General features: G+C 41.3%; 2 protein-coding genes across 4 annotated transcripts; both read left to right on the top strand.

Moving 5' to 3' along the window:
• The first annotated feature begins 624 nt into the window (after nt 1–624).
• cpeb2 (cytoplasmic polyadenylation element binding protein 2) lies at nt 625–18,362 on the top strand. 3 transcript variants are annotated; one of them, XM_040129038.1, is made up of 11 exons: nt 625–1,993; nt 3,537–3,806; nt 7,457–7,547; nt 9,693–9,743; nt 11,024–11,047; nt 12,974–13,147; nt 13,268–13,357; nt 13,488–13,606; nt 13,711–13,825; nt 14,131–14,312; nt 14,626–18,362. In XM_040129038.1, exons 1-11 carry the CDS (start codon nt 1,043–1,045, stop codon nt 14,851–14,853), a joined length of 2,295 nt encoding a protein of 764 aa, XP_039984972.1. In that variant the 5' UTR covers nt 625–1,042; the 3' UTR covers nt 14,854–18,362. The 3 variants fall into 3 exon arrangements, with proteins under 3 accessions (XP_039984972.1, XP_039984973.1, XP_039984974.1); XM_040129039.1 differs by lacking the exon at nt 11,024–11,047; XM_040129040.1 differs by lacking the exons at nt 9,693–9,743; nt 11,024–11,047.
• A 1,736-nt stretch (nt 18,363–20,098) lies between these two features.
• On the top strand, nt 20,099–24,851 carry LOC120790899 (complement C1q tumor necrosis factor-related protein 7). The gene is made up of 3 exons (XM_040128872.1): nt 20,099–20,277; nt 22,215–22,451; nt 24,022–24,851. Exons 1-3 carry the CDS (start codon nt 20,256–20,258, stop codon nt 24,648–24,650), a joined length of 888 nt encoding a protein of 295 aa, XP_039984806.1. The 5' UTR covers nt 20,099–20,255; the 3' UTR covers nt 24,651–24,851.
• The last annotated feature ends 139 nt before the right edge of the window (nt 24,852–24,990 follow it).

Genomic DNA, 24,990 nt, shown 5'->3' with positions numbered 1-24,990 from the left:
TGTTCTAGCTCAAACGACAGCCTTGGCCCGCCAGGGTCTGAAATTTCATTCGCTCCGATCTCGTAGGGTCTTCGGTCGGCCGCGAGTAAGTAAGTGCCTGCGTCTGTTCATCTAGGTTCCTGGGAAATAACATCCGAGACTTGGCCCTGGAATTAGGACTGTCAAAAGGCAGCGTCATTTGAGTCCACGTGAAATGAAACATTTGACATGAACAATGCCATCAGGCTGTGACGTGAATACGGCAAAACTACCGTAGAATTTCAGCCCACATACTAAGCTAGAGGCTAGTGCTGTGCGCATGACACCATAAAGCTGCTATCGCGTCAGTTCAAACTCGTCACAGAGTGACCGACACGCCACCGGTCCGCACGGACATGCTCGTGACTGTGCTCTGGGCTGCGGCTCGGCCCGCGGCGTAACTCACCCCACCGCCGGCCGCCTTCCGGGTCCCGCGGAGGGCGGAGGCCTGCTGCACTTTATGAATAATGAAACGGTGACGTAAACAATGCGGTCCTCTCTGCGGCTCGCGCTCCGGGCTCGAGGCGGGCGCACCGAGGCGTGATGCGCTCGTGACGTAGATCCAGTCGGGGATCTTTAATCCTCTGCCGCAGCAGCACTGCCGGTAACCGGAGGAGGGGGTAGCGCGGTCGGACGGGAATGGACCTCGCAGGCTAGGCTAGCCTATTGCAAGGCCGAAACAGCCCGGTCTTTAGATAGATGATAATATCACCGAGTATAACAGAGTTTACGACCAGAACGAGTCGACTATTTGCACAGGCCAGACCCCCTCCTCTCTGCCTCTGCCTCTAGCCTACAGCCTATTCACAGACACTATCCTGTTAAAGAGACCTTGTTTAGTTCCGATATATTATCAGACGCATTCATTCGCCTCACTTCGAAAGCCGACCCTTGGTATCTTCAAGCCGGCGGACGGATACTACGCCTCGTCCCTGCCGGTTTCCTCGGGCCAGTTCCCGGTTCGCCCTTCAGCAGCGTCGCCGCGTCCTCGCAGTTCCTGTCAGCTGCTGCGCATCAGCAAAACATGCAGGATGAGCCTGTGGGGGTGACAGCCACGCAACAGCCCCCGCCAGCCGAGGAAAAGGACAGCGACAGCAGCACGGTCAGCAAAGCAGGGACGCAACCGAGCCGAGCCGACCAGCGCGACAGCCAGCCGAGCTCCCTCACGCCGGATTACAACCATCTAAACCAGAAGATCGCTTTCCCCGACTTCGATCGAGACCATTTTCGCCCGACCCAGTCTCTCCGTGACCTTCAGCACGGCCGCAAAATACATCAGCAGTTAAGTCAGCACACTGAGTTTAGCCCCACAGAGTCGCCCCCGCCCCAGGGACATTTCAGTCACCTGCCGCAGAGGCAGCCCTTCTCCAAGCCCGACCCCAGCGCTGCTGACCCCTGCGGCTCTCCGGTGGAAGCGGCAGAAGCCGATGCTGCGTCGCCTTCGCCCACATCCGTAAACCCAAACAAGATCCAAATGGACTCCCCCATCGCCCACCATATAAATAACGGCAATGGCAGCAGCAGCACCGGCAACATGTTGTCCGGGGCCCTCGGCGCCGCTTTCCCAAACCTCCCCACCCAGGAGATGCAGAGCGCCAGCGGGGGCTCGTCTTCACCTTCCCTCCCCGGGTTCGGCACCCCTTGGTCCGTCCAGACCAGCTCCTCGCCCCCACCCGCGCCCAACTCCATCAACCCCATCCACGCGAACGCCATTAACCAGATGCCCAGCGCGGACTCTGACAACAGCTTCTACCCAGGTATCCCCTCCTCCATCAACCCGGCCTTCTTCCAGAGTTTTTCGCCGGTGTCAGCTAATCCGTGCGCCGGGATTAATGTGCAGGGCTTCAGCGGTCCTTTCTCGCCCCAGATAAACGTCCCTCAGCAGCCGCAGAGTCGCAGGTCCCCGGTCAGTCCCCAGATGCATCCGCAGCAGGGCGCCTTCCTGCAGCAGAGGAACAACTACAACCAACATCAGGTGAGCTGCTACAGGGCAGAAATCACACGGAGGTGACACAGGATGGTGGGTAGCCCTCCTATAGTGTGTATCCCTCCCTTTGATGACAAAAAATAGGTCTCAAGCCCCAATGAAAACTCAATTCTCTATAGCCTGTTAGAATCAAGATCTTAGGTTCCCATCATTTTAATTGAAGGGTTGGATGTCCTTAGGTTAGGGACCATCCTGTGACACTGCAGAGATAAATTATAGCTTTGTGTGTGTGTGTGTGTGTGTGTGTGTGTGTGTGTGTGTGTGTGTGTGTGTGTGTGTGTGTGTGTGTGTGTGTGTGTGTACATCATGCAGCTGTACGCTCTGCAGGATAAATAGTCTTTTTTTTTTTCTTCATAATGCATTTGTCATGTCCTCTGCAAGGGCTGAAGTCACTACTCTTGAGGCAAGGGGTGGAAGGGTAGAACGGGAACAAGGGCGCATCACTGAATCTAGCTGTTGTTCTCTCCTGGAAGCTGGCAGTGGGAGACGGTCACATGGCATTGGACCATCCCTGTCTTGTGGTTCACTCAGTAGGAATACAAAGGCTCGCAGGGTTTGGTGTTCTAAATGGGTGCTTATTTGGGTCAAATGAAGACATCTAGTATCTTGTTGGTGTGTGCGTGTGTGTGTGTGTGTGTGTGTGTGTGTAGTGGCAGACAGCTAAGTGGCACTGAAGTTAGACCACTGGCAGCAGCAGTTTACATGAAGGCTCAGGTTATGCATTAGTCTTGGGGCGTATGTGTTAGTAGCCTCCAGCTTCACGTTTCTGATGTGATTTGCTCATTGGGCGTGTGTGCAAGCATGTGTGTGACTGGGTGCGCTTAAAGAGCATCTGTGGTGTTGCTGTTTCACTGACCTTTAATCCCTTGCTTTGATTACGAGGTAAAATAAAATATATTTTCATACGCACATCCAAATGGCCAACACATTAGTAGGAGAAAACCAGAAGGAATTACAGAATGGAGAAGTAAAAAATGGGGGTGGTGGTTTTAATGGGTTTTTTTCAACTCTAGGAATTCCCATTTTCTTTAACTTGAATGATCCTGTTTTTAGAACTATTATCAAGCACTCTAAACACTGTCTGATTTTCCACAGAGCTGTTAGCAGTAGATCTAAAGTGAAGAGGACTTCAGTTTATATTATGTATTGAGTGTGTGACAAACAGAATGGTGATTGTTCTCCTGTGTAGGATTTTCAAGTGAAAGCACGCAAGATTAAGCATTATGCAATTCGATGTATAATTAAGAGTGGACACATGGTCCAGGTAGAGGGAGAGTGTGCGTAACTTACACTGGCGGTGTCGCAGCGCACGGGATACTTAGTATTAGTCTTAAAGCCCTAAATCTTCTTATCTACCCACCCGTTACAGGAGTAGATCAAGCTAGGCTGTGGCTATCAGGGAGAAAAGGAAGGATATGACGACAGGATGGGATGACGTGGGAATACAGATAAATAAATAAAAAATGGACGTGCTCTTTCTAACCTCCCATCTTTCCACCCCCTCCATGTCCTCTCATTGATTTGTGCGCAGCCCATGATGAAGCAGTCTCCCTGGGGCAGCCACCAGGGGAACGGCTGGGGCTCCGGGGGGATGTCCTGGGCCCGGGACCACCGCAGAGGCAGTGGCATGGGCGGCCCTGGCTCGGTCAGTCACGCCTCGCCCCTCAAGAAGCCCTTCTCGAGCAACGTCATCGCTCCTCCCAAGTTCCCACGCTCTGGGGGATCACTGGGGCCTAAGTCCTGGATAGAGGAGAACATGTTTCGCACAGACAGCAACAGCAACACCTTGTTGCCCCTGCAGGTATGTGTTTGGGGTGGATCCTGCATGGGCTGGTGTCAGTGGTTTTGTAGGATAATTAGTATGGTGTGTGTGTGTGTGCGTGTGTGTGTGTATGCGTGTATGTTTGTGACTGGGAGGGTTTTGATTTTGTGGGACAGTGTGAGAATCAGTGGCTTTAAAGGTGGGAAAGAACTAGTAACAAAGGCAACCTCAAGACTAGACAACGGGAATGATGACGGTGTGTGTTGGTTGGTATGTGTGTGTGAGTGAGAAAGAGTGTCATTTAAGATCCCTTGATGGAAACAAAAAGTGAAAGAGAATTATTTCTATCAACAGAGAAACTTAGAGCAAAGGCTTCTTTAGATAGTGAGTCCATGTAAATTACCATCAGAAAGACAGCATGGTTAGCATTTCAACCAGAGGGGAGGAGTTTGAACTGATTTGCTCTGCAGATTTGACTAAAGGTGTAACAAAGTGGGGGCTGGGCTGAATTCATTGTCAGGATACTAACATCTTTTAGGTGAGATCTACTTCAGGTACCAAAGGCTGCTAAAGCTCTTTGTGTGTGCATCTGAAGGAACCGGTATCTTACGCCACGTTACATTTGCAGTCAGGTCTATCAGAGAGGTCTAGCGGTGGCCATCACATGCTGCTGAGCTGTATTCCGAATGATATAATTGTATCAAGGCTGCAATAGGATCTAGATGGTCACCATTTGGTCATGCTTTGATCATATCTCATGATTCTTTTTGTTTTCTCCTACCCCACCACCAGCAAAATCCCCACTAGTTCTCCAGATTAAATTAATCATTTTTCTTGGACAAGAAAATACTAAAGCTCGGTGTCTTCATTCCTAATTTAAATTACATCTGACTTGTAACCATGGCTGACATCGTCTTCTTATCTCTTTGTGGTTTATTTGGTATTTGTGCATTTAATCGACGTATTGAATACAGTTTGTTAGATGCTAGATTTAAAAAATAAACATATAACTCAATTATTGTTTTGACATGTGTATGGCATGCAAACAGAACTACCTTTACCCAGATGCATTTCAAAACGTGTCAACATAATACATCAACTATATACTGGTAATTACGATAATTTCGGCAAGGAACAGTATTTTACTAATTTTATAGTCATCTAACTGGAATCGCTTTCATTTATAATGCTGCATTATTTCCTGAAAGCCCACAGTGTCACTGTCTAATAAATTTCTCAGAAGCTTTCAAATTTCTAATACTACTTTTTACAGTGTTGGTGAGATAAGGTGTCAGGCTGAGGAGGCTGTATGTAAGAGGCTGTCTTACAAAAAAACATTTTAAGCTGTACTGATCCGTGTATCTTTTTATAAAAAGACATTGCACCACAGAGTACAGTTTATAATGCAATGTGTCTCTTAAGAACCTCTATACATATTCAACACTCGGTAAACACCCAGTAAAATGAAACTGCAAACTTAGTTTATCATTTACTTTACTTTGAACGCCGGCATAGTGTCTGCTTGTAATAGATGGTAGAATAATAGCACAGTTGAAAAACTTAATAGAACATAATAGAAAGGTATTCATTACTGTGACTCATCAAACTAAAATAATGATATCACCTAAATAATGGTGTCAGCAAGTGGTTTTACTGTTGCTATGAGCTCAAATTATTAGTGGTATCAGTGCCAAGAAGTACAACGCTTCCTATTCCAGGAAACAGGCCTGACTCCATGGATTGTTAATTTCCATAAACAGTGTCGGACCCAGAATTTTTCAGATTCCAAGTCTTTTCCTTCCTTCCTTTCTGTTTAATGCTTGGCAGTAAGTTACATACTATATCTCTGCTGTGTCATGTCTTAACATCACTAGGAGGTGGACTGAGGAAGATAGGAGAGAGTCACTTTGACTTTCAGCAACGGTACTGTACCTGTAGTAAAGCTGGTGACTTGATATTTCTTAAAATTCTGCTGCAACTTACTACCACTAATGCTTACTATCACCCTAATGAACTATACTCTTAAAGTAGAAGAGAATATTCATCTAACATCATGATTCTCACAGCCGTATGTTAATTTTCATGTGTGTTACAGTTTCTAACCAATCCGCCATGCCAGACAAGTAAAGTCTGGTTTTACGCATTAAAAGTCTCTTTACAGGTTTCGGATACTACTGCATATGTGAAAAAAGTTGTATATGGTCTTTAGTGACTTCAGAGGGAGCTGTGTGAGACCTGATCAGTTTTTAAGTTTGGGGTTGAAAATGAAAAAAAAAAAACTGGGGGTGTGGAGTTGTGCCATCCTAAACCGGTAGAGTACTCTTTTATGTCCTTCTGGGAAGCTTGGACTGTCATGAGACGTTCTCATAGACAAATAGAGCACTGATCAACATCATTGGTTTAAAGGTTCATTTCATTAAAATTACTACAAAAAAACTCAGCTACTTTCAGCTGTATCAAGCCATACAGATCGTTCTGGATTTGCGTGCACAATTGTCAAGGTGTCCAATTTGAGTTTTCTGCTGTTAACCGACTACAGTGTTGAAAAATCCTATTTAAAAAAGCTGTGATTTTCTAATAACAATGTCCACATTACTCTGGATATTCCACAGACCTCTGAGTTTTTATTGGAAAAACATCTACCAAAGAAATTGTCCCTGCTGACAAGGTTGACAGTGTGTTTACCTAGAAAAAAAGGCACACTGTCACTGGAAAGAGATGTTGCAGCTGATTCGGACAAATGAAATTCCAGTCACCTCCATTGTATTGATGTGATGGCAGAAATATCAGACACAGATATTTCCAAATCTGGAATAATTCAACTAAAAGGATCTGCATAGCTAAATGCTATTATAGGTAAATGAGAAAATAAATCTTCCTGTAATTTAGTTAAACTGACGCTTTAAAGATGGCAATTCTGTACCACAGGTTAGCAGTAGAAGTGAAGCCTACAGGTAACGTAGTGATGGAGTACTGTAGATGTCAGTTGCCTTTTTTGATTTGCTGAATTGTATTATTTTTCCTAACACAATCTCCATTAAAAGGATCTTTTAGCTATTATTATGCCATGCCATCTATTTCAAATCCTCCCCCTTCATTTTCTGAATTACTTTTACCGTTGCATTAAAAATAAATGTGACAACAACACAGACACAGCCTACAACCCTTCACTGTCAAAGTGCATTGAATTGACCTTTACCCTGTTATTATGTTTGGTTCGGTAAGGTAGATCTGGTGCTCTTTAGCATGTCGGTCACCAGAATATAACCATATGAGTCGGTCATAGTTGTTTGTCAAGGATAACTATCTCACTGGAAGAGCTGATGAGCTCATAACCTCCATCTCAGCTCACCGCCTAAATGCCACTCCCGGTTTTGGTTTCCATTCTCTCTCTGTCTGCCTCTGGGAACGAATCCAGAGATCCTGGGGAATCTGTCGTATAGACTGCTCACAAACATACCTTCAGACTCCTTAAGAGAATAAATACGGAAAGAATGTTAATCCAAGCGTGAGCTACTCACACTCTTAAATTCTTACATGTTAAGCCAAATACCCACACTTCTGAGGCTTTATTATTCATAAGCCAAATCACAAAAGTGTGTTAGAAACGTGAGGAATTAGACATGCATCATGACGTGTGTCTGTTTTGTCAGTTCCGCCTGTGGATGATATAAAACCTGTTTTTATAGGAGCGCTCCAGAATGTACGACAGTCTGAACATGCACTCCCTGGAGAGCTCTCTGATTGACATCATGCGAGCTGAGCAGGATCCGATGAAAGGTAAGGTTCTCTTTCCCTTTCTATCTACGTGTGGGGGGGTCAGAGGGAGGTGGTCGTGTTCGGATAGGCAACCCAAGGTCGTGCAAAGTGAAACAGTCCATTGCTCCCAGAGCTGTGTCGCTTTTCCACACACCAGCTTATTTTCTCCCTGCTGAGAGCTTAATACTTCTGCCACCAGCTGCACATTTACATGACCTTCCAGCTCTGATCCTGTTGCGACTTAACCTGGGCAGCACACAGAGCAGAGTAAGGAGGGGAGGAGAGAGAGGGGAGGATTTTCTTTGCTGTGAATATCTCTAATTAATTACAGATGTTTTCTGACAAATCAGGCACAAGCGTATTACACATTACTTGGAATTTTTTAACTAAAAGATGTATAAGTAGTCCTTGGTTTCTTTTGAATTATTCCTCTTGGCCTCATGTGAGAATGTGCTGTGGTTTTACACTGTCCTGGCCTCCTGGGCTCAGCTGCTGGACATCAGAGGAGCGGTGTCAAATAACTGCACCGTTCTTACCCTCCTCTTCCAGCGACTGCTGCTGGTAGCTCATTTACAGCCTTACATGCCAGTTATACTCTCGATTTAAAATATAACAACACTGGTAAAACAGAACCATGCATACAGTCGGTATTTGTTTGTATATGTGTAGAAACAAATTTTGTAGTCTTCCTTAAGACCCTGCTAAATTCAGGACTCGTCCTGTGCCCTCCTTTCTTGGGCGAGTTTCTTGTTTTTCCTGCCGGAGCAGATGGAGAGGACATGGGCCAATGTGCACAGCAGAGAGAGGGGGATCTAGACTAATTTTAGATGTGATCACACTTTCACACACTGCGTATGACAGCCAAGAGAGCAGACAAAAGCGAAGGAGGGCTTGCAAGGATGGGCTCTGCCATTTATAGCATTGCCATGGCTAACACAACAGTGTAGTCTGGCATAAAGGTAAAGCTGGAAGTGTAAATTTAATTAAATGGCAATGAAAAAAAAAGTTTAAAAAAAAAATAAGCCAATGAAGTTTGTACGCTGAAACAGTATTTTTAAATTGATTTGTGTATCTTCTTTGGGACAGCACTTGCTCGTGTTTTTGTAGCATTTAAAGCCACTATGTAGAATTTGAACATTTCTGACTCTGGTGCCACCCAGTGGTAGTATCAGGGAAGACACTGTGGTAGACAGTGGTATTGTCTAATTTTTCTATAAAAAAAATCTTATGCCACCAGTGTTTTTTAAAAGATGTTATAAAAACATTTTTAAAAATCCTACACATTGTAGCTTCAATATTTGTATATAAAGGAAAAAACTAGACTTAGAGATTATAAAGAGATCAAATGAACAAAAATAGCCAAACAAAAAAAAACAATCCAACTGAAATTTGATTGAAATGAGCATTTTCATTACTCATTAATCTGCAGATTATTTTCTCTATTTATCTATAAAACATCAGAAAAAAGTGAAAAATATCCATCATAATTCCCCAGAGCCCAAGATGACATATTGATATTGCTTGTTTTGTCCGGCCTATAGAACCGAAACACAAAGACATTGTTTATAAATCTAAGAAAACGGTAAATAATCAAATTGTAAGAGGCTTGAACAAGTTGGTTTCTGGCATTTTGCTTAAAAATGACTTAAATAATTAGTCAGTTATCCAGTTTATTTCAGATCAGTGTTCTGTTGATCAACTAATTGTTTAATCGACAAAAGCCATAATTGAAATACAAATGTTTACATAGAATATTGTGTTGGACGGTATGTGATATTTCACTGACAACCTGAATTAACTCAACCCGTATGTTATAAATATGTGATTCATTACTAGTGGCATCCCTGGCTCTAGTCAGTAACAAGATCACATCATATTGCACCTACTGCAGACATGTGACAAGGCTGTTTCGAACACATTCTCAGACAGGCACTGTAGTTGTATGTGTGTGTTTTCACTCCCATGTAAACGCATTGGCCTTGCCCTGTCTTCTCCATCTGCTCTGTGTCTCATCCTTATTTGTGTGTGTGTGTGTGTGTGTGTGTGTGTGTGTGTGTGTGTGTGTGTGTGTGTGTGTGTGTGTGTGTGTGTGTGTGTGTGTGTGTGTGTGTGTGTGCGTGCGTGTGTGTGCGTGCGACGCGTGTGTTTGTCTGTTTCTCATGTCAGGCCGTGTGGGATGCCCTAACCCCGGGGCTGACGGCCTACTCATGCTCAATGGTAATTATCTCTTAGCACCATCTCCCTATGTGTCTCCAGCTCTCATGATGCTTTCACTGTTACTCTATAGCCTCATTAGACACACTCAGCACACTCACACTGGCACAATAGGGTCACACTATGGTGAGGTGCTAGATCTGGTGTAGAGATGAGAATATCTAGCAGTATTTGTTCATCATTTGTTCTATTTTTTGAACAAATGCATACAGAATATTCGCATACTTACTGCATTTGCTTTTTCATTCGTTTTCTTAATTCAAACCCGAGATCTACCACACTAATATTATCTGATGGTTCTCACATGATGAGAAGTGTTTCTGCACTAAGTCACGTGGGGACTTTGAATACACCACAAACAGTACTTTGTCACATCCTTTCATTAAAATGTAAATTTTCAGTGCCACACACAGTAATTGTAGCCCTGCAGACTCTTGTTTAGCCTCACATGTGGACACACGTCATGGTGGTGTCAAAAATAAAATCTTGTTTCATAACAGTCTTGACAGGACACAAATCTGGGTCAGACAGCGTTTGCAAATAATTACATGTTTTTTTAAATCGTTATTTCTGGTATTGTCTGTTTGCCGTTTCCTCCTGAGACTCAGGAATCAGCAATTCATTTGTGTCTTCTGTTGGTTTTTGTAGCTGTGATGAGCCTTGTTTTTACTGACAGAGGACAGGGCTTGTCAGTGCTGTAACATATGTGGAGTTGGACCTTGACAGGTTTATTTTTCTAGTTCCCCGAATGGCTCCCCTCATATCTGGCAAATTTTATGGAAAAAAGACGATACGTTTTCCGAGCAGTGAATTTTTTTTTTTTTCAGAACAGTGAAATAGTTTTATTCACCAAGGACATGTCACTGTATTTGTCATCTATAGAGACATTACGAAATGTATTTATTTCATGTGTTTTACTACACAATGTTGACATTTACTCAATGTCTCAATATCCTCAAGAAAATATTTATGCTGTTTTTCTTTTCTTTTCCTTCTTTTTCTTTTCATTTCTTTTCTTTTCTTTCTTTTCTTTCTATCACGTTTATTTTATCCAAAGATGTAATGTAGAAAACAAATATAAATTTTGTTCTGGGTCTCAGGAGGACGTAAGCTTAGCTGTTTTAAGTATTAACAAGTCAATTTAGTTTATTTTTTTCTGAGTGACAGCTTATATGACTAAATTACCTCTTAAGTAATTGGAATTAAGTTTATAGAAGTCACAAATACTCTTTGAGAAATATCTGCACAGCTGAAACTTGCACTCTGTACTTTTCTACATGCAGCCAGGAGCTATGGGAGACGTCGAGGTAAACTCAGCTTTCTACAACATACCCTTTTCTTTGTGGCTTATTCTTTTATGGCATGCTTTATTGCTTGAATTGATACGCAACTGCTGAGGCCTTCAGTCTGGAGTCAGTCTTCACCTTTTTAAATTCAGGAACACAGAGACTTTTTTGGAGTGTTGTTTTACAATCATTGAGTTTAAGTTTTTTCCAGTAAATCATTATTGGCTATCAAATGATTCTAAATAGCAAAAATATTTGCTACGTGATACTATAGATCACGATAGGAATGTATTGTTCTAGTATCCAGACATGCACATCGTGAAGGGTTTCAGGTTTGGTAATATTTATTTGAAGCACTATGGCAGTTGTGCCCCTGCTCTAAAGTGTTCAATATTAAATGAATAAAAAAGACAATTAACTAAATAGTCATATGAATAGCTTGTGTAAAATATATAAATGAACCAAGTATTTGTGAAAATATTGAAGAAACTATCAAAGCGTTTTATGAAATTTTATTTCATCATTCATTTTCATAGTGATAGTTTTATTGGATATAATATAATATATAATATATTTCATTATAGACATTTTAATTCCAAATGTCAGTTTTTATTTCATAATGGTATTTTTCATAATGACAGTGGTGTTTTCACTTCCCCTCTCACCTTTCAGCCAATCACGTAACCCCTGCTTCTCTCAAGCTAGCAAGCTCAACAACTGCAAATGTAGCCAGTTAGCTTCTGTTAGCTAGATCAATAACACTGCTAAAGTTATACCGAATCAGCCCACTAGAGGCTGCTGCAGTAAATAAACAAAGCACACAGGCACGGTATCTAAACCTTGATAGGCAAGAATGAACTGTGACAGAGGCATTAGAATCAAAACACAACCAGTAACTCTGAATTACCAAGCTAACATTAGCTGCCGCCGTTAACGCCGTGTCTTCACTTTAGTCCCTAACAGTGGGTAATAAACCAAGCTCACAAACCAACATAGCCTGGTTAAGCTAAATAAATAAGAGGAAATGCTAGTTTCTGTGTGTGCCCGGTGTCCATTTACAGCATCAGCAGGTAGTTCCTTCAGACTAACTTTGACATGTTTCTCTAGCTAACAGAGGCTAGCTGGCTAACACTAGCAGCAGTTATTGCTGAAGAGGCAGGGGAAGTGTGACTGGCTGAAAGGTGAGCGGGCCGTGGGAACTCCATAGCCATCTAAAGTGACATTATGAAGTGTGACATTAGAAAATAAATAGAGGCCTGAAATAAAAGTGTCTATGGAGAACATGTCATTATAAAATAAAAAAATAATTTTGAATATAAAATAAAAAAATATAAAAATTATCATATACAATAAAAAAATAACCCCTACAAAGGTCTTTATTATGAAAATAAGAATGGTGAAAGAACATTTCATGATAATGTGTTTAGCTTCTTAAATTGTTTCAGATTATTGTGTCATTTATATATTTCACAGAATTTATTCATGCAAATATTTGTTTTAAAATTATTTATTTATTTATGCAACTAATAGTGAACATTTTGGGGCTCCATACTGTTCAGCTGTGTTTTTAACAGCTTTGCTCCACAAAGCCTGCCTTTCCACACCCGCTTTATCTACCACACTGCTCAGAGTGGAGCACACATGTTCGCGTGTCCCGGTCTCAGATCTGCAAAAATCAAATTGTATAATCCTCACTTTAAGCTTGTGCTTTGTCCTAAAACCACTCAGTATAAAGCTGCAATAAAAGCTGACGCATTATTTTATAGATGGCCTCTCTGGATTTGTCCATGTCATAGCAGAGATATAAAATTCCATAAAGGAGAGGCAGATACTGTAATTAGACTGGGTTTGAATATATGTTTGTGTGTGTTTCTGCTTGTGAGTGTTTAATAGAATACTTGACATTTGCTGTAGCCTTACCTGCTTTTTAAAACATTTTTTCACCAGGTCGCTCCTCCCTCTTCCCTATTGATGACAATCTCCTTGATGATGGCCACGGCAACCAGGGTGTCCCAGGAGTGCTTGGCTCCCCCAACTGTTACCCCCACCAAAACGGGGAACGCATTGAGCGCTTCTCCCGCAAGGTGTTTGTTGGAGGTTTGCCCCCTGACATAGATGAAGGTGAGTCATAAAACTATCTCTCGTGATTGCATTATACTGCTACCAGTTGGTCCAGCTCTTCTATCAACCATATTTCTCTCTCTTCACCCGTCTATTGTTCCTTTTTCCACTTTCCCTCAGATGAAATAACCTCAAGCTTCCGCCGCTTTGGTCACCTGGTGGTGGACTGGCCACACAAAGCAGAGAGCAAATCTTACTTTCCACCGAAAGGTATTGCCCAAAGCTGCTAGCCTCAATATTAAACATACGTTTATGGCTGATGAACAGTATTGGATGAATGAGGGTAAGAACGTGTTATGTGCCCACACTGAGGCTGTGCATGTCCGTGTGTGTTTCCTAGGATACGCATTCCTGCTGTTTCAGGAGGAGAGCTCAGTGCAGGCTCTGATTGAAGCCTGCATGGAGGAGGATGGAAAGCTCTACCTGTGCGTCTCCAGTCCCACCATTAAGGACAAACCTGTGAGTTTAACGGCACCAGCTCACACTGAAAAGGCCAAAGTGCTGTCACAGAAAAATTTCCAGAATAATCAGAGGGTTGATTTAATGTTTGACTTTTACTTCAGGTGCAAATTCGTCCGTGGAACCTGAGCGACAGTGATTTTGTGATGGACGGATCTCAGCCCCTCGATCCCCGCAAGACCATCTTTGTGGGAGGCGTCCCTCGTCCCCTGAGAGCAAGTAATTGCGCCCATTTTTTTATTCTCACACAGTTTCCTCTCTGTATTTGTTTAGGAAGTAATTTAGATTCAGACTTTTGCTGCCTTTGTCAGGAACATATTGCAGTAGATGATCAGCTGTATGTTTACATTGCGTGACATGAGCATCTGAGACTAGAAATCCCATCTGCAATCACAGTCTGACAGCTTCTCCCCCACTCTGTCTCACATCCTGTTGTGTAACTTCCTCATCTCCTCTAATATCTTTTCTCTGTCCTTTCACTCATCTAAATCTATTCTGCTTTTCTTCTTTCGTTGTCTGACAAGTTGAGCTGGCCATGATTATGGATCGTCTCTACGGTGGAGTCTGTTACGCAGGAATTGACACGGATCCAGAGCTCAAATACCCTAAGGGTGCCGGCCGAGTGGCCTTCTCCAATCAGCAGAGTTACATCGCTGCCATCAGCGCGAGATTTGTCCAACTGCAGCATGGCGACATTGACAAGCGGGTACAGCCGCCCATTCATCAACAATTCCCAAATTCCCAAAGTGTATATGACTCAGTCATCATTATGATGTGTCATTCACTCAATTTGTGAGCGCATGTCTGTGTGTGTGCGTGTACGTGTGCGTGTGCTATCGGCATCACCACAGACAAGCAGCAGCTTGTTGCTACGGTGATCAAAAGCTTATTAGGGCCGACTGAAATGACTCTCTTCCCCGTCTCTGCTTCTATAAGCTTTGGCCTTTCGTGAACATATTATATTTTTACTGTATTTCCTTATGCACTTTCCATGTGTTCCTCAAAATGTGTGTATGCAGGTGGAGGTGAAGCCCTACGTGTTGGATGATCAGCTATGTGATGAGTGTCAGGGTGCACGCTGTGGAGGGAAATTTGCTCCCTTCTTCTGTGCTAATGTCACCTGTCTGCAGTACTACTGCGAGTTCTGCTGGGCCAACATCCACTCCCGCGCCGGACGAGAGTTTCACAAGCCCCTGGTCAAAGAAGGAGCCGACCGCCCCCGCCAGATTCACTTCCGCTGGAACTAGAGATGCGCCCGCAGCCATGGTGACACAGTCAGAGGGAAGGGAAATGAAACACTGGCTAACAGGAAAAAAAGAGCATCGCTCTGCCTCTCCTGCTCTCCTAAGCTATTAGTATAATCAAATACATAACACTATACAGTATATACTATATCTATATATCTTTTGTAGCAGCCAAACACCACAAGCCTCAGTTTTTCACCAAAACTCCCCTCACATCTCAGGCTCTGACAACTCTACAACTCTTTTTGTGGTACTTTCATCTTTTCTAAGAGGAGATTTAAAAAGAGATTGATTTTTGTAGGTTTTTTTATCATTATTATTTTTGTATGTGAGATTTAAAGTAGATACGGGAATGTTTTTGCATGGGGGCAGCTTGTCTGTCTGTTTGTCTGCTGCTAGCCACCCCACAGTGCGTGTAGTGCACACTTGTTTCTGGGAAAACCTCGATTCTCTAATGTTGACGCCTGCCCCAGGTCATTAACCAAAGGTAGCAAAATGATAGGAAGCTTAAAATTGACACATTTCTGCCGCAAAACAAACGGTTGTTTTTTAATGTTGCCATGGGCTCTTCCTTCTTGTTATAGAGTTTATTAAAAATAAAAAAGGTAGGTTATTTCTGCGCTCATACTGACCCATAGAGTGATACCTCAAGATACAAAATCTGGTTTCTTCTAACTGTATTCAACATTTATACTTAAGCTATTTTAGAAGCTTTGCTGCTATATATACATATATATGAATAGATGTGTAGGTATTATATTTAATGCCATTTATAAACCAGAATCATGTAAAATAAAATGCAGTATGCACTCGACCACTAATGGCCCCCATTGCCATGGAAAGAGTTAAATTGCATGTTATGACAATAGGCTAAGCTACAAAACTAGCATGCAGGGTAGATGTGAGAAAAAAACACTGAGAAAAAAACAAACCACTAAAGTCATAATTAAAGACAAGACATAAAATTCTATAGTCAGTAGCATGACCATCTATTACAGATGCCTAAGAGGGAAAAAATTCAGACAAAGCTAAATAACTAAAAAAAAAAAACATATTTAAACTTGCATGCATTGATGTTTATCTGTTGTTTGATCCGTTTACATACTTAACGATACAAAAAGTGATACTGGTTCTACTGTAGACTTAGTGGACGCCATCATTTTGTGATATGGTGGCTTATATGGCAAAAAAACAAAAAAAAAAAACCTGTTGAGAAGCCGAGTTGTGTTCAGTGGTTTGTGTTTGTGTGTCGTTCCCTGTGCTGTGTGACTGTTGTTAGTGTAGACTGAGGCTCTAGTTTAGTTTCCAACAGACTACGTAGAGGAGAATTAAAACATCAAAAAGACTCTGCCTTCACCCTTCCTATCCTGTATCTTTGTATGGTTCCAAAGGTTAATCTGATATAGCATCGCCCCAGGCAGACCAAATGCAAAACAAAAGACTTGGTCAGCTCAGAGGATCTAACTTGGAGACGAGGGCCTTGGCTGAAGGTCGTGTTAATAAGCATCTTTAGAACATATTCACATCACTAAACTGCTTATTTTGTAACGACTAGTTGAAACAGTCATGCTGTGTGGCTGCAGTTTCACGAAACTCTGGCCCATTTTCTGCACCACGAAGTATCTCCACATCTCCTAGCCAAGCTTTATAATGAGGAGGAGGACACTTGGTCTCTTGGCGTGCTAAAGATGAATCTCTCTTCTCTTTGTTCGTATTGTTTGTCTGTCTGATTTGCCACCGTGACCCTTGAAATACTCTTAAAAACTATTTAGGGACAATCTTTCTGTGAGGACGGTGGCTCAGCCGTCCGTTCGGTACTGTACAAGTGTGTTGCTCTCGTGTCGTCGTGGTTTTTGTGTACCATGCTCTGGTGTGTGCTCCTCGGTATCGGTGTTCAGGCATAAAGTGTGTACTGTTACAAAACCTTTATGAAGCTGATTACTTATAATTGAGTCATATAATTTAATTTTTTTGTGTCACCCACTTACCCATCACTGGCCCTTCAGTATGTTTTTTGTAATATATATTATGCACTACTTTTCTATATCCCCCTCATTTTTCTTCTTATTCACCCCTTGAAGTGATTTCAGTGCAGATGTGGATTCTCTGAAACCTCCATCTATTTATAATTCTACAGATGATTTATTAAATTTTTATTTTTTCATGATTGCTTATTTAAGATGTAGCGTGAAGCAGTGGTCTTAAGTTATCCGTGTTCTGTATGAGTAGAGCAGGAATCCAATATTTTCTAATATATTAACTAAAGTAGTCTGGATGTTGTGAGGAGCGGGAGTCAGGACGGCGTCGCAGGCTGTGGCGCGATCGAGATGAAAGTCGAAGAATGAGCTCCCGTTGTCCCCCGTGGCTTTAGTTCTCATGGTGTCCGACGTGAACATGTTTGAATATCGTCACCTGTAACACTTGACTCGTGCTGTTCTTGTGAGGTTCTCTTTTCTATGTTGAACACTGTTACTTTGTTCTGTATGTGTCTTTCTTTTTGTAAAAATCATATTTATTTCACTATTTTTGTAGACAAAAAAAACTATTTGATTTTGATTGTATTTTTCTATTTAAATAGGACTATTATACAATTTATTTCCCCCCAGTCATAATTATGTCCAAAAGTTCTGTTTGAAAACAAAGAATCATGTCATTAGTAACAACATCAAAGTTTTTGATATACAGTTGATTCTTATTTTGATACACATGACACATTTCGTTTGAAGGAAGGAATCATGAAGGTTTTATTATATTCTTGGAAGACACTTGAGATTCTCCCCTGTTGCATCGAGGCCCCAGCTGCCTGTCCTCGTAGATGCTCTGAAACTTGAATATAACACATTTTGAAAGGCTGACTAACCTCGAATCTGTGTTGTGATGTGCAATACTGTTTCTAATGTTTGTATAAAAGTAAGAACTACAGTGTAAACCTTTTTAATGCAGATTTATTTTTTTCATTGCATATTTTGCAGATTTCTGATCCACAGTGTCATTTTTTACTGTCAGAAAAAAGAAACCCCGTTTTTTCATTGCAACTATTTTTAAATCCAGATATCTTTGTACTGATGTAAATGATTGTAGTTATTTTGGATAGTGTTTTGCTAACAAAAGGAGAGACTTTTCATGCATATTTCTATTTCATTTCATCTTGTTTTATCCCACGTTTTTATTTCGTTTAATAATAGCAGAATTCTTGGAATAATTTTTCATATTTAAATGTCATTGGTATTATTTTGTATTTTTATGTGAAAATACACTATATATAATTTTAAGATGCTAATTGCTAAGATATTATTTTGAGTTTAATTATTTTTAAAGCTAAATATTTGTAATTTTCTTGTTAAAGTGACTAATTTCTAAATCAGAGTTTGTGTATAGATTCAAAGAAGTGGTTTATGAGGTGTTTGGATTGTAATTATTACTGAATGGTTCTTTGATATGCAAAATGAATATCATGTTTATTTTTATTTTTGTTGGTTTTGTATTTAAATGGGGTGTTGATTACAATCTCTGTTTTTTTTTTTCTTTCACTTCCTGAATAAAGACCCATTCTGTTTGGACACAACATGGCTACTGTTGCTGCATGTTTTCTCCTGTTCTTGACTGGGCTGTGGCCTCCTCGTGTGCTGAGGAGGGAGACTTTAAATGAGCTATACAGTATACCTTCACTGCATGGCGAGTAAGGAAAATACCGTGTTTTGTATAATCCGACTAGTCCTGATTAATAGATTGTAGCATGTCCAGGATTGCTACATGTGTTTTAAAGATAAACAGACGAGCGTCTGTACTAATTTACACTTTAACATGGAAGACCATTAGATTCCACTGTTTCATATCAGTCATCATATATGCGCATAGTGTTGTGAACACATGCCAAAAAAAGCATTAGATAAAAACTAGATATTTAACTCAAGAAATCCCCCATACTCAAAGAAGTCTGGCTGGATTTTGAGCACTTAACTTTGCAAATCAGTGGTGGAATGTATCTAATGACATTTATAATGATTTTGAAGTACTCGTACTTCGCATTAGTATTTCCATTTTCTGCTACTTTACTCTTCTAATCAACTACAAGAGCAGTTACTAGTTACTTTGCAGATAAAGTTTTTACATAAGCAAATATATAAGCTTGTAAAATACAAAGTATTGTTAAGAGTACAATGATTTAGTATTGCTCTCCAATATAACATTGTCACTCTCACAATGGACAGTTTTTTGTTTTTTTTTGTAAAAAGAGCAGCAGCTCCAACAAAGACACATTAACCTTCTGAACCGCCTTGATCATTTCATTTGCGTAACTTTGAGGCCTACAAAGATCAAATTATCCAATATTTCACAAAAGATAAAAGGAAACATCAAAAAAGGAGCATGTGTAGCAGAGCTTTATTTTTTCGTCTTTCCTACCCCATTAATCATCTAATCATAATCAACCCCCCAAATTTGTGTTGTGACTCTCTGGAGGGACCTGACCCCTCGGGAACCAGCAGACTAAACAACCTAATTGTATATAAAGTCTTTCAAACTAGCTCCACCTTGACCAGCTGCCACAGTAAAATCCTACTTGCACATCCATGCATAACATAACAGAGAATTTTTTACACTCTGGTATTCCTACTTCTACTTAAGTACAGGATCTGAATACTTCTTCCACCACTGGTATAATTATTTAATCCCTTATGATAATACCTGTGGCTGTTTTATATTGAAAAGTGCAAATATACAAAGGCTGATCAACACATTGAATTGCTTAAATAATAACATAATTCAATAAAAACAGACACGTTAATATATCATCTTGATTTTGGTGATACATTTTTCATACAGTAACTATAAAGGTGACCTCAACCTAACCACATGAGAAAAGGAAATAATCCATGACAAGAAACGTCACTCACATCACTATCGGCGCCACCTAGGCGTAATTGTCAGAAATACAACTGAGGTCGACTCCGAGGTCAACATGACTCAAACGACTTCTGGCATTTATTAATCTGACTTTTCTTAAAACAGCAGCTTTATTCTTCCAGATCCAAGTTGCTGACTTCTACGCTGGATGTGTCGTATTTGAAGAGTCTTCATCCATGACATAATGGAGCCGATTCTGAATGCACGAACAGTGCTTGCCCGGAGGATAGCTGTTTGCCTTGGGAGGCTTATGAGGCAGAGAGAAGGGAGTGGATAAAGGGAGGGCTGGATGGAGTGAATCCAGCCTGCTCCTGCTGCTGCTGCTGTTGCTGCTGCACCACAAGACGCTGTCAGCAGCAAAGAGCAGCTGAGCCCTGCACGCAGATGACTGAGGGCACAGCAGGGAAAGGAGAGGACTCAAATCATCAAGAGGACCAGGATGTGAGCAGATAGGACGACAGGACAACACCCGAAACTGAGAATTCTGATCAGCTCTGGAGATGAAAAGCTGCCCGCTGTGGGGTAAGAACATTGGTCACATACTATACTTCTGTCTGCGCTGTTGGTTGACTATCACAGAATGTCCTTCATTCAGAATGTTAACAAAAACAATAGACACACTGTTAGCTTTAAGATTTTAAGTTTTTCAGTAGGACTTGCTGAGCGAATACCTTGGATAACTTTGCAAATACCTGTCAGTGTGTGTCAGTGTTTGTGTGTACAGTTGCACTCACATGCCCTGTATGCATGCATGGCTTCTTAGTGTGTGTAGCTGCATTTATCCAGAAATATCCCCATATTTTAAGTGGTACATGATCTCCCTGAAAGGTTTTAGATAAAAAAAACACTTTTTTTCTTTAACATGACCTGAGTTGATACAGGAATCACTGTGAGACTTGTATCCAACATCAATAAGAAACACCTCAGAGGCCATCATAGAGACTTTCCCCTGTCTGAAAGTGGACACAGACACTTTCATTGTAGTATACACAAACACAGACTTTTAATGTTGTCTAAAGAATCTGCCTTGCTCCAGTGGTTCACTGGTAAAATAATGCAATGAGAACCATGAGTTTTTTTTAGCAGAGTTCTCAAGGGGACATACATGTCTTTATATTGGAATTATGACAAAGGGAGAACTCCAGTCAGAGCTAGTATAACTTGTAATGATTTTTGTGTAAATGCATCCACTGGATGTCCTCATGCTTACGCAAAGTACCCACTTTTTTTTTTTTAATGATAGCCACTTTACTAATGCTGACATCACTGCTGCAGAGTGGGATTGGCGGGCGGGGTTTCTCTCTCACAGGACTTCACACTGGCTCAGTGACCTGTTCTTTACCCTCAAAATCAAAAACATGCTACGCTATCGGCTCAGCTTGTTCGTATGTGTGTGTGTGTGTGTGTGTGTACAAACATACTTTGTCTGATGTGCTTGCATCTGGCAGAGACAGACAAACCAAATCTGTAATGGCCAGTAGAACATGTTGCAATAAAAAGGCCCTTATTTTTAAATACAGCCGTCCAAAGAGCAGATGCAAAACTCGAAATTCTCACACCCACATGGGCAAAAATGCAAAGAACAGGCGTGTGCATAAATCAGATCAACAAATCTTACCAGGTTCAAATGGTCAAAGTCCCTTAAAAGATTTTCTTTTAAAAAAATTTGGTCAGTATGTGTCCATATGATTGTGTTATTATGGAGTGTTTGATGACCTGCATTTGAAAGGTTGCCAGATTGGATTGAAGTGTGTAATCAGTCATTCACCACTGCTGGATCATCATCATTGTTATTATTTTTGATCTCATGGTTATTTTCTTTTAGTGAAACACAGTTATACATGATGAGATCGTGTCTCATAACATAAATAATGTCTCTGTCTCCTCAAGTGCCATTTCTTCATGATTAGGTTCCCCTGACAGGAGTTGTGCTGGATGTTATGTCATAACTTGGGAATGTTGGGCAAAAAAAAAAAAGGACTTGGAAGCGGGACAAAAGTTTCATTTGAGATCTTTCATATGCAATGCAGTGGTGGATGAGAACATCGGTGTGTGTGTGACTTAGTCAAACAGCAATTTTTCATTGCAAGAATCACATCTGGCAACATGCTGTACTTAATCACTAATTTGATTCACAGATATGCTTTCATTCTGTCTACGACCATTACAACATCACTGTTACGTGTTTTATAGCATTGTGAAAACTGATAACAGGTTCTTATTTCTGGTCACAACCTGTTTAAGAGTCTTGCAAGACAATGTGCTGTTTCCCCTTAGCTCTTACTATCTGCAAACAAAATAAAAATAATAACAAAATAATAAATAATACTTTTTTTTTTTTTTTTTTTTTTAGAAAGGAGGCTAATTTTTCAGGTCAATTTGGAAACATACCAGAGATTTTCCTAAGGACATATTAGAGGTGAGCAATGTTCTCTTACAACTGTTGTTTGTATTTACAGATTTGAAGATGTGGGCGTTGATGGGGGTAGTCTGTCTGTGCCACTGTGTCTTTGGACAGCTGTTTGAGACCAAGCTGAAAGGAGCGCCACGTCTGCTCTGCAGTGTACCCGGGCCACCGGGCCTGCCTGGCAAACCTGGTCCCAGCGGGCCCACAGGCGCAGATGGGAATGTGGGTATCCCAGGAAGAGATGGCAGAGATGGCAGGAAGGGTGAAAAGGGAGAAAAGGGAGACACAGGTATAATATGAAACCTAAACATATACAGCATCAGCTTATGTGCGCCAATAAATAAATACTACCCACCTGTGCAAGAGAAAAGCTGGCACAGAACATTTAAACATATTTTCATCTGACAGCTGGTATAAGCAAGAGCTGGCAAAGAGATGATGTACTGATGAGTTCCTTAGAAAATCCATTAATAGCATAGTTATGAGATGAAGTGTCAGATAAGCTGTCAGAGCTGTTTAGAATAACACCAACTGCAGCCTTAAAGATGAATAACAATTCTATGTAAACAGGCCCCAGGCCTCCAACTACCCCAAAAGGCCATGATCAGCACGGAGCGAACAGGTACTGTGCTTGAAAGCACCATCAGTACATACTCTATATTTTCCTAACTAGGAATGGAAAACAAACCATTCTAGCTCTATGATTCATAATTCCCAGCATTTATACTGTATAATGTGAAAATTTTTTTTTAATATTATACATAAACAGAAGCTGACAGGCTTTTGCCCTGGTCAGACATTTAAGTATAAGATCTAGGTAGTAGTGGACAGAAGTAGCTTTCAATACGTAAAAAATGACAGATAACATAAATGAGACTGTGCTGCAGAGGAGAAAACTGCAAAGGGACATTTGCTCATTTAGGCTTAACTAAGAAAAATATCAGTTTTGGTTCTTGCTTTACTTTGCTGTTTCAGGGCAATTTTTTAAGGCATACAGGGTTTCTTTCCATCTGGCTGTTGCTCCAACATAGTTTATATTTTATAGTCATTATTATAGGGGAGGCAGTGCTTGCTGAGCTTACATTTTTATAAGGGTCTCATCTATGAGGGTTTGGGTGTGTGTGCGCGGATGACCTGCAGTTAATGTTCCCCTAACGTGCCTTTAGGTTTGGCATTGCAGCAATCCTACCAAATCAGGAGGTTTTATATAACTGGTCCCTCACCCAAGTGTAAGCCCACAACACAAACAATTTATCATAGTTTTTCACTGCGCAGTATCTTTTCTTTTTTAGATCGCTCAGCAGGTAAATATTTAATGTAGGTAAAGCTGGCATAAGGTCTCATTTATTGGAAGGACTTGCGTCTGTCTCATCCAGCAGAAATACTGTACTGATATCATCTATGCAGTATGACCTGCAATAAATCTGTCAGTGATAAGTAAACGTCATGCCCCTGTGTTTTCCATTGTGTGTGGAGCCAGGAATTAAGACACACACCTCCATCTGAACATGAAACTACAAATTCAGCATAGCCCACTGTTCTTGCACAGACATACAGTATGTAACTGGCACTGTTTCTTAGCTCCAGGGTATTTACTCTGCAGATGTAGTTAACTGGATATAAGACAGTTTAGACGAATCAAGCCAAAACTGTACTGTTTCATTGTCAAGGTGACTGTGTTCCAAGGGTGACTTAATACGTTGCACTGGATGGGGAGCTGTATTTCCATTGACAGCCTATGAAAGAAATATCTTTCAACGAGTGCAGTAGAGAATTTCATATGATAGGGGACTGACAAAAAAGCCATAAAACTACGATGATGTAGAAATTACTATCCCGACATGATTTTTCTGTTACAGGGTTGAAGGGCAGGGTTGGCCCAACAGGTAAGATTGGAGACCGAGGTGATCGTGGCCCGGCGGGGAAACGGGGCCCTACAGGAGAGAACGGAGATGTGGGCCCACCTGGTCCTCCAGGCCGTGAAGGAGAGAAAGGGGAAAAGGGCAAACGGGGGCCGCGTGGCGCTGCGGGAATCTGCAGATGTGGCAGCCTGCTGCCTAAGTCTGCCTTCTCTGTGGGAATCACCAGCAGCTACCCTACAGAGAACACCCCCATCAAGTTCAATAAGGTCCTCTTTAATGAGGGCGGACACTACAACCCACAGACGGGCAAGTTTATCTGTGCATACCCAGGCATTTATTATTTCTCATATGACATTACACTGGCCAACAAACACCTGGCTATTGGTCTGGTGCAGAATGGCCAGTATCGCATCAAAACCTTTGATGCCAACACAGGAAATCATGATGTGGCGTCTGGGTCCACTGTGATATACCTGAACCCAGAAGATGAGGTGTGGCTGGAAATCTTCTACCATGACCAGAATGGTTTATTTGCAGACCCTGGCTGGGCTGACAGCTTGTTCTCTGGCTTCCTTCTATATGCTGACACAAACTACTTTGATGCACTGGCAGAGGACTATGTATAGAACCTGGAAAACACACAACTAAAACAAAAACAAAAACTGCTAGCACTGTTGTTTTGATAGTTTTGTTACACATATGGTATGGTCAAACTATTTTTTTATTCAAATGTTTGTACTGCTGGTTATTTTATTACCATAGAGACTTATCTACTGATTATATCATTTGATAAAGCTTGAACGAGTGTCTGATTTATTTGTTTCGGGTGGGGGTCCATAATAACTTAAATAAATATTGTCTACAGGGAGAGCTTGGTTTGGGGGGTTTTCTTTAGAAAGATTGGCAAAACTGAAACGTGTAAGAGACAAAGATGTTGCAAAATATATCATAAGTTAAAACAACGCA

This window comes from Xiphias gladius, chromosome 6 (genome assembly GCF_016859285.1).
Source record: "Xiphias gladius isolate SHS-SW01 ecotype Sanya breed wild chromosome 6, ASM1685928v1, whole genome shotgun sequence".
In the NCBI taxonomy this organism is placed as follows: Eukaryota; Metazoa; Chordata; class Actinopteri; order Istiophoriformes; family Xiphiidae; genus Xiphias; species Xiphias gladius.
The sequence above is the reverse complement of the archived record's forward strand: the minus strand, read 5'-3'. Positions and strand labels throughout refer to the sequence as shown.